Source organism: Trichechus manatus, unplaced genomic scaffold (genome assembly GCF_000243295.1).
Source record: "Trichechus manatus latirostris isolate Lorelei unplaced genomic scaffold, TriManLat1.0 scaffold00038, whole genome shotgun sequence".
NCBI lineage: Eukaryota > Metazoa > Chordata > Mammalia > Sirenia > Trichechidae > Trichechus > Trichechus manatus.
The window spans coordinates 2588722-2598513 of NW_004443974.1; the positions used below are offsets into that span (position 1 = coordinate 2588722).

At 39.6% G+C, this 9792-nt stretch overlaps 1 protein-coding gene across 1 annotated transcript in view; it reads right to left on the reverse strand.

Moving 5' to 3' along the window:
* The window catches only part of LOC111820453 (DNA repair-scaffolding protein-like), a 691204-nt gene that overhangs the window by 299096 nt on the left and 382316 nt on the right, over positions 1-9792 (reverse strand). Inside the window, exon 7 of the mRNA XM_023730855.1 lies at positions 4577-4830. Coding sequence (XP_023586623.1) covers positions 4577-4830 — 254 coding nt within the window. The remainder of the gene's footprint in view (positions 1-4576; positions 4831-9792) is intronic.

A 9792-nucleotide genomic window follows, 5' to 3' on the forward strand; every position in this document is an offset into this window, starting at 1 on the left:
TCCACTCCCTAGTTTGGTGAATAGCGCCTGGGGTCTCAAACGCTTTTGAGCGGCCATTCAAGATACAACAATTGGCCTCTATTCACCTGGAGCAGCAGAGGAAGAAGGAGACCCAGGAAGTGGAGAAGGAATTGGACTGCAGGTTTAACTGCTTCCATGAACTACCTGTCTCCTTAGCCATGAGACCAGAAGAACTGGATGGTGCCTGGCTACCATTACTGAACTTTCTGATCAATGAATCAATAGATGAATCCTGATTAAAAGGGAAAAAAAGGTATAGAGCAGAATTTCAAATTCTTACAGAATCTAGAGTTACTCGATCTATTGAGACTGGAGGAACCCCTGAATCTACTGCTCTGAGAAAATCTTCAAACCACAAACCAAAATTATCCCAAGTAGTTATCCTTAAAAGCTAAATTAATAAAGAATGTCTGACTTGAACATTCTTTTAAAAATTATCTATATGATCTCAAAATGTCAACAGTACAATAGCAAGAATGCTGATATAACATGAAGAATATAACAAATGTTTCTGAATTGTACATGTAGAACCTGATGAATGGGTGTGTTTTCACCAAAATTAAAAAAAAAAAAGCCCATACTCTCAGTCTTGATGACATACCTACTACAACTTAAAGAGGAACTACTTAAAATGATACTCATAACCTAATAGATGAAAAAGTCAAAACACTTTATTCTTTGCACAACTATTTAGCTACATCTTGGCTAAATGTTACTGATCCCATGATATAACTTTACAGATTAAAAAACGATGACAAAACACAATCTGATAGCAGTATCTGGTTAAGGTCAAGCCCCAGGATTTCACAAATAAACTGTAACAATTATAAGATGAAAGGTAAAAAGTATAAAAATGAGAGCATCTACACCAGGACAGTAGAGTTCTCTACATATGTGAGTATCTGGAGCCCTTGGCTGTTATTCTGAGTTTCTAGCTTAGTTTGGGGTATTAGAAGCTCTATTCCAACTCCTATCAATGCACTTACTTGACAGAGCCCTACCTTCTGCTTGCTCCACATCTGCAGCCCGAGGGTTAAACGTGGCTAGACAGAAACAACCATACTAATATTCAATCCTGAACAAATTCAAGACTGCTAATCAGTCAAAATTAACTCCAAGGCACCAAACAACAACAATCAGCTGCTAACCGAAAGGTTGGTGGTTCAAACCCACCAACCGCTTCCCAGGAGAAATGACTTGGCAATCTGCTCCCGTAAAGATTATAGCCTAGGAAATCTTATGGGCCAGTTCTATTCTGTCCTACTGGGTTACTGTAAATCGGAATAACAATCTCAAGATGGCCTCGTACTGCTAGCCAATCTCAGTACATTCTCCTAGTGCACTCACTCACTCACTATGTGACTATTTCATATGCTGTCTCTTCTCAAACTTTCAACACATCCCTCCCTCATCCTCACACTCAGATGACAAATGTACTTCCTAATTCAGAGAGAACATAGAAGAAATCACAAAACAACTTCTATAACTTCCCCTTACCACATACCTACCTACCTGCATCTGCTTTCCTCACCCGTTACATGGGGCATTGTGCATGCCCCTGACCCAGGCGCTACCCTCTGGCTCTGTACTCCTTTCCTCCAGTCAAAGACAGCAATCCATCAACCACCCACTCTCTCTCCTGCTCCACTGGGCCTTTCCCATCAACAAATAAACATGCTGCAATTTCTCCCCACATAAAAAAAGAAATCTCAATCCTCTCATCCCTTCCAATTAACGCCCCACTTCTCTGATGTCCTTAAAGCAAAACTCCTTCAAAGAGTTTTCTATACTTCTTCAATTTCTCTTCTTCCCTTCTCTCTGAGAACCTATAGCAATCTGGCTTTGCCCAATCACCCACTGAAACTGTTCCTCTCCACATACCCCTGAAATCCCCAGTGAAAACCCAGCAGTCAACTCTCAGTCCTCATTATATTTTCCCTAGCAGCATGTGAAATATTTGATCACCCTTGCTCCCCCTCAAAAACACTACTTTACTTGGCTTTCAGGGCACCACACTCCCCTAGCTTTTCTTCCTCCCTCAGTGGCTTCTTCCGCAATGCCTCAACCTTTGCAGACAAAGTACCTAGGCTCAGGCCCTGGGAGACTCTCGTATCTGCACCTGATGCCCTGAAAACACATCCAACTCCTGCTTCAAAAACCCACTGTGCACTAAGGCCTACCCCTTTATACCTATGGCACCAGGGCTTTCCTGTGAAGTCCACATGCAAATTCCACTGAGATAAACAGTAGGCATGTCAACTCAACATGCTCAAAAGCTCCAGGTTTTCCCACCAAGGCAAACAAAACAAAAATGTCACCTGATGCCCTGCACTACCACCCTCCCCCACCCAGGTCACATCGTCTCAGGAAATGGCAGCTCCATTTTTCCAGCTGCTCAGTATGTCACTATCTTTGTTTCTAGGGTTGCTATAACAAAGTACCACAAAGCGGGTGGCTGATAAGAACAGAAATTTATTGTCTCACAGTTCTGGAGGCCAAGAGTCCAAGATCAGAGTGTCAGCCATACTGATTTCTTCTGAGGCTTTGAGGGAGAATCTGTTCCATGTCTCCCTCCTAGCTTCTGGTGATGGCCAATGATCCTTGGTGTTCCTTGGTTTGTAGATGCATCACTCTAATCTCTGCCTCCATCTTCACATAGTTGTCTTCCCTCTGTCTCTTTTCCTTTTTAGATACTGACACTTGATGAACCACCCTACTCAAGCATGAGTGCATGTTAACTGATAACATCTACAAAGACCCTACTTCTAAACAAGGTCACATTCACAAGTACAACGGTAAGGACTTAAATATATCTTTTTCTGGGACACAACATAATCCATAACAGTCACCTTTTGAGGGGGGTTTCCTTGAGACTCCTGTTTAAAATTGAAATGCCCTTCCCTACCTCTGGAACATTCTCTATCCTCCTTCTCTGCCTTTTCTCCATAACGTTTGCCTCCTTCTGACATTACTTCTGTTTTACTTATTGGCTTATTGTCACCCTTCCCCTCCACGCAGGCAGGGGCTTCAGTCACTTTTGTTCAGTGCTATCTCTCCACGATGTGAAGCATTGCTCAGTGCACAGTCGCCCCTCAATAGGACATCACTTTCTCTAAATGAATGGCATTAATTTCTTCAATAAGATATCCAAATCCCTTTAATCAACTTCCTTTTGCATTCTCCTGAGAGACCTTTACAAACCACCACCTTTGCTTTTGAGGCCGCAACTTCTTCACTCTGGGCATAAGGCCTTAGGTCTTATTTTACCAAAAAAAAAAAAAAATTATGGTGATCAGGAACGAACCGACTCAGTTTGCTGTCCCCAATGCCACCCACCCCTACATGCCATAACATCCTTTTACTGTTCCCTAAACGTTTAAGCTCAGGATGGATCTCTCTTCTCAGTCCCCCCACCTTCCAGGACACCGACAGAGCAATTATCCCCAACTTCTCTGTCTCTCCACTGGCTCCTCTCCACTATTCTCTAAGTATGTCTCTCCTTTTCTCCTAAACCTCTTTAAGCTCTGGATTCCTTTAAGCTACTATTCACTACTTTCCCCTCCCTCTTTCTACCTTCTAATCCAAGCTTCTTAAGAGTGAGCTACAGGACTGTCCCCCATCCCTCATGTCTATATTCCCCTATATTCCACATGCCAAATCCACTGGATTTTTCTCAGTCCTCATCTTACTGGACCTCTCTTGACATAGTGACATAATACTTGGGTTCCAAAACCTGTGCTCTTCATTACCATGCTTACTCTTTCTACTGAAACTTCTTTTATATTGAAACTTGCCACTACATTTGCTATTTTGGCATTGCTTCCTGGAGGTTCTTCTTCTACCTTCCCATTGGGTTTTTGTTTTGTTTTAATTAAAAACAAAGAGTCCTTGTATTAAACAGGATTGGAACGCTTTGTCCTACATAATAAATTCCAGGCTCCTTTTCATGTCCTACTTGGCCCTCTAGGATCCAGCCACTGATTGACACTCCAGCCTTGTCATCCACCACTTCCTCCCTCAAACCTGACACTCTAATAACACGGATGTTCCTGTGCTTCTCCACATGCACACCAACCTGTTTCCTATTCACAACTATTTGATCTGTCTTATATTTCTTTGTATTTGTAAATGGTGCCATGGCCTATCTGTCATCATATTCATAAAAGTAATTTGAGATGGTCTATGTTTATTTCTATTTCCCTCTTTGGGCTGTAAGTTACTAGAGAACAAGAGCTGTGATTTGTCTCTACTGTCTAACACAGCTCCTAGAACACTGATGTTCAATAAAATTTGATAAGCCAAACAACAAATCCCCATGAACAAAAGCAATCATGTAAGCTTGTTATGAATGAGACAGTGAATGCTCAACTTGGATGAACAATTCCATAAATCATTTCTAGAAGTCAGGCCGTTCTTATTGCTTATTGGAATTACAATTTTCTTCTGCCAATTTTTCCCTAAAAAAACAAGTAATTTAATAATAACATTTTAGATATCATGGTTTTAAAAAAAAGACAAAAACTGGAAAAAAAAATTTAAACAGGCATAATATAACCTTATAAGTTTCTTCTTCTTTGTTGAATCTTCTGGAGTCCGAGGAAACTTATTTTTCTGTTTCTGGGGTGTATACAAAATAGTCTCTGTAGATTTTGTCCAGGGCTCTACCAGTCTCTCCATATACTGTCTTGCATCTGTTCCAAAATCCACACTGCATTTGTGAGGGGATTCTGAATCAATGAACAAGACATTCTCTGAGTCATCTTCTTTTCCGCTATCTGATGAATACTCCAAAATTTCTGTAGACTTTGGCTGAAAAATTAAGAGAAATAAAAAAATTTGCAGAATTTTTTCTTAAAGAACATATTTGTATATTCCTATTATTCTATTTTCTTCTGATTATATTCAGTGTAACAACATTTTGCATACATTACCTGTAACTTTATATTTTGACACAAAATCCAAAAGTAACACAAAATCGAAGATTCAACAGATCCTAAGCCAAATATTATCTAACAGAACCCACCAAACTCAGTACAGATATTTCAATCTTCCTTCACTAAACTTAAAGGAATGTACCCACATAAAACAGCCCCCAAAACTAAATAACACTAACCTGAAAGGCTGATGATATTCATTGTAATCTAACATCTATCAAAAAAACGAAAAAAAAAGTACTTCTTGGATTTTGAAATTGAACAATTTAAATATTATACGTTAAATATTACTATTACTTATAACCAAATATAAAGTAAAATGCCTCTTCAGGTACAAACCATTTAATTTATAAAAGGACTCTTCACAGTTAAAGATGAAACCTTGATTTTTCCAAAGAAATCAAACACATGGAAACTGAACAACACTTTGCTCAAAAGTACTGGGTTATAGAAGAAATTAAGGGTAGAAAAAAAGAAATTCGTTGAATCAAATGAGAATGAAAACACATCCTACCAGAACCTTTTGGACACAGCAAAAGTAGTGCTCAGAGGTCACTTTGTAGCAATAAATGCACACATCCAAAAAGAAGAAAGGGCCAAAATCAAAACATTAACCCTACAACTCAAACAAATAGAAGCAAAAGAAACCCTCAGGCACCAGAAGAAAGCAAATAATAAAAATTAGAGCAGAATTAAATGAAAGAATAGAAAAACAATCTAAACAGTTCGCATGACCAAATTCTTGTTCTATGAAAAGATCGACAAAATCTACAAACCACAGGCCAAACTGACAAAAGAAAAACTCAAGTAGAACCAAGTAACATGAATAAGAAATAAGATGGGCGATATCACAACAGACCCAACTGAAATTAAAAGAATCAAAACAGAATACTATGAAAAATTGTACTCCAATGGATTTGAAAACCTAGAGGAAATGGACAGAATTCTAGAAACACAATACCTACCTAAACTAAAACAAACAGAGAAAGAAAAACTAAATAAACCTACAAAAAAAGAAGAGATTGAAAAGGTAATTAAAAAACTCCCAACAAAAAAAGGAACTGGCCCTGACGGTTTCACTGGAGAATTCTAACAAACTTTCAGAGAAGAGTTAACACCACTATTATTAAAGGTATTTCAGAGCATAGAAAAGGATGGAATACTCCCAAACTCATTCTATAAGGCCAGCATAACCTTGATCCCCAAACCAGGCAAACACAACACACACACACAAAAAGAAATTACACACCAGTATCCCCAATGAACACAGACACAAAAATCCTTGACAAAAATTCAAACCAATGGAATTCAACAACATATCAAAAAAATAATTCAATATGACAAAGTGGGATTTATACCAAGTATGCAGGGATGGTTCAACATTAGAAACACAATCAATGCAATACATCACATAAATAAAACAAAAGACAAAAACCACCTGATCTTATCAATTGATGCAAAAAAGGCATTTGACATAGTTCACCACCCATTCATGATAAAAACTCTCAGCAAAATAGTACCAGAAGGGAAATTCCTCAAAATAATAAAGGGCATCTATACAAAGCCAACAGCCAACATCATCCTAAATCAGGAGAGTCTGAAAGCATTCCCTGTAAGAACAGGAACCAGACAAGGATGCCTTTTATCACTACTCTTAATCAACATTGTGCTGGAGGTCCTAGCCAGAGCAGTTAGGCTACAAAAACAAATAAAGGGCATCCAAATTGGTAAGGAAGAAGTAAAAGTATCTCTATTTGCAGATAATATGATCTTATACACAGAAAACCCCAAGAATCCACAATAAAACTACTGGAACTAATAGAAGATATCAGCAAAGTATCAGAATACAAGATAAACATACAAAAATCAAATGGATCCCTCTATACCAACAAAGAGAACTTCAAAGAGGAAATCACCAAATCAATACCATTTACAACAGCCCCTAAGAAGCCAAAATATTTAGGAATAAATCTAGCCAGAGATGTAAAAGATTTATACAAAAAAAACTACAAGATACTACTGAAAAAAACCAAAAGAGACCTAAATAAATGGCAAAACTTACCTTGCTCATGGACAGGACAACTCAACGTTATGAAAATGTCAATTCTACCCAAAGCAATCTACAGACAGAATTCAATTTCGATCCAAACTGCAGTAGCATTTTTTAATGAGATGGAGAAACAAATCACTAACTTCGTATGGAAACAGAAGAGGCCCTGGATTAGTAAGCATTACTGAAATAGAAGAACAAAGTGGGAGGTTTCACACTACCTGATATTAGAACCTATTATATCGCCACGGTAGCCAACAGCCTGGTACTCGTACAACAACAGATACGTAGAACAATGGAACAGAATTGAGAATCCAGACATAAACTGATTCACCTATAAGCAGCTAATATTTGACAAAGGCCCAAACTCTATTAATTAGGGAAAAGACAGTCTCTTTAACAAGCGATGCTGACATAACTGGATATCCATCTGCAAAACAACGAAACAGGATCCATACCTCACACCATGCACAAAAACTAACTCAAAATGGATCAAAGGCCTAAATACAAAATCTAAAATGATAAAGTTTATGGAAGAAAAAATAGGGACAACACTAGGAGCCCTAATACACGGCATAAACAGAATACAAATCATAAGCAACAATGCATGAACTCCAGAAGAGAAACTAGGTAACTGGGGGCTCCTAAAAACCAAACACTTAGCCTATCAAAAGACTTCACCAAAAGAGTAAAAACACAACTTACAGACTGGAAAAAATTCTTGGCTACAACAAATACAATCAGGGTCTAATCTCTAAAATCTACAAGATACTGCAAAACCTCAACAATATAAAAATAAATAATCCAATTTAAAAATGGTCAAAGGATATGAAAAGGTACCTCAGCAAAGAAGACATTCAGGTGGCTAACAGATACATTAGAAAATGTTCACGATCATTAGCCATTAGAGGAATGCAAATCAAAACTAAAATGAGATACCAACTCACACCAACAAGGTTAGCATTAACCCAAAAAACACAAAATACCAAATGGTGGAGAGGTTGTGGAGTGACTGGAACACTTCTACATTGTTGGTGGGAATGTAAAATGATACAAACACTTTGGAAATTGATTTGGCGCTTCCTTAAAAAGCAAGAAATAACAATGGTGCTCTAGGCAGAAGCATCATGCCGTCCCTCCACAGAAAAGATCCGAACAACTAAGCCAAACAAAGAAAACAGCAATCCTGAAACCCTAAAACATCAAATGAAGAGAGAAAGAACTCAGACAAGCACCAAATGGAGTGAGAAAACTGACAGAGAATGGAGAGCGTGGAGAGATTCATGCAGAGGTCCCCTATCAGCTAATGCAGTGCCGATTCACCATCTTGAACTCCTCCCAGAGACCAGCAAACAGGAGGTACGAGAAAGCAGCTTCACGAAGCTTCCAGCAGGAGACCAAACAACTGGTAATTTGTGATACATGCTTTCGCACCCCTTACCCTTCTTCACCCCACTCGGCCTCCTCTGCTTCCCGAGGCCTCAGTCTCTTGGCCGGGAAACACCGGCTGCTTGGATTCCACCCGTCCACAGGGGCCGGCTCCCTGAGTGCCATTTGTTGGCAGCTGGTGTTGTTTTTTTCCGCTTGTTTTGATTTCTTCCATACCTCTCACCACCTCCCCCTCTTTCGCTCAAATACCTAGCTCCATGTGCCATCTTTGCTTCTTCCTAAGGGGCTGCGGAGCTCCGTTTGGGCATTGAGCGGCTTCCTAGTCTGGGCTGCCACGCTGGTGGGATCCCAGGGCTTTTGTTTGTTTTGAACTGTTTATTTTCTTTCCCTTTTCTCAAGTTGGGAGCCCGCTCTGGCCGGGCGATGCTGCACGGCTTGGGACCTACCCCCTCGGCTTGCGTAGACACGCAGAGTAATCCCTGAGGGCATTTCTTTCTTCGTGGGTTTTTTTTTTTTTTTCTGTTTTTTTGGGGGGCTTTTCTAGTTCCTTTTTTTAAAAAAATTTTTTTTAAATTTGTTTTCTTTTCCCTCTTCTTCCCTTTTTGTCTTTCTTCATTACTCAGTTTCTCATCTCTCTATAACTTCCTTCTCTTCCTGTTCCCTGAATACCTGGTGCTGAATACCTCTACACCTTCTAGCCAGGCTGTACTGCAACACCTGAGAACAACACACAGACCTCGTAGCCACACCGGTGGGATCCCTGGGAGCTTTGCTGTTCTTTTTCCTTTCTAATTTGTATTTATTCATTCTTTTTTTTTCTTTTTCTTCCTCTTTTTGTTTTTCTCTATTTCATAGTCTCTCAGCTCTCCACTCCAATGGCAAGCTCCCATAGCACTCTTTTTTGTTTCTATGTTCTTGGCAACTGTTTCTATCTCCTCTCTCCCATATTCATATTAGCTCCACACATAACAATCTCCCCCCTCTATCTTGCCTACCTGCACCATGCACTTAACATCACACCATCAAGCAGCACAGGCACGGCCTACCGAAACCTGCCCTGCACTGATTGCCGACCCACCCTGGTGGATCTAGTAAGTGCAACAAACAACCCATCCCAGTAACTCCTCTTAAGCTAGACCTGCCCTGCTGTACCATATCTGAGTAACTGACCCTGCCAATTGGAGGAGGCAAAAAGTATCATGCCCACAGGTGAACAAACAACACACAGCCCACCTGCACAGACAGCCAAATAAAAGAAAAGGACGAGACAAAAAATCTACAATCAATAAACGAGAAAAATAACTACTGAATGCCCTGAAGACAGCAGACAATATCAAAACACTTACAAAAACATGACAGGATGGTTCGAGTAGGCGTCCAAAAGAAAACAGCAGATGA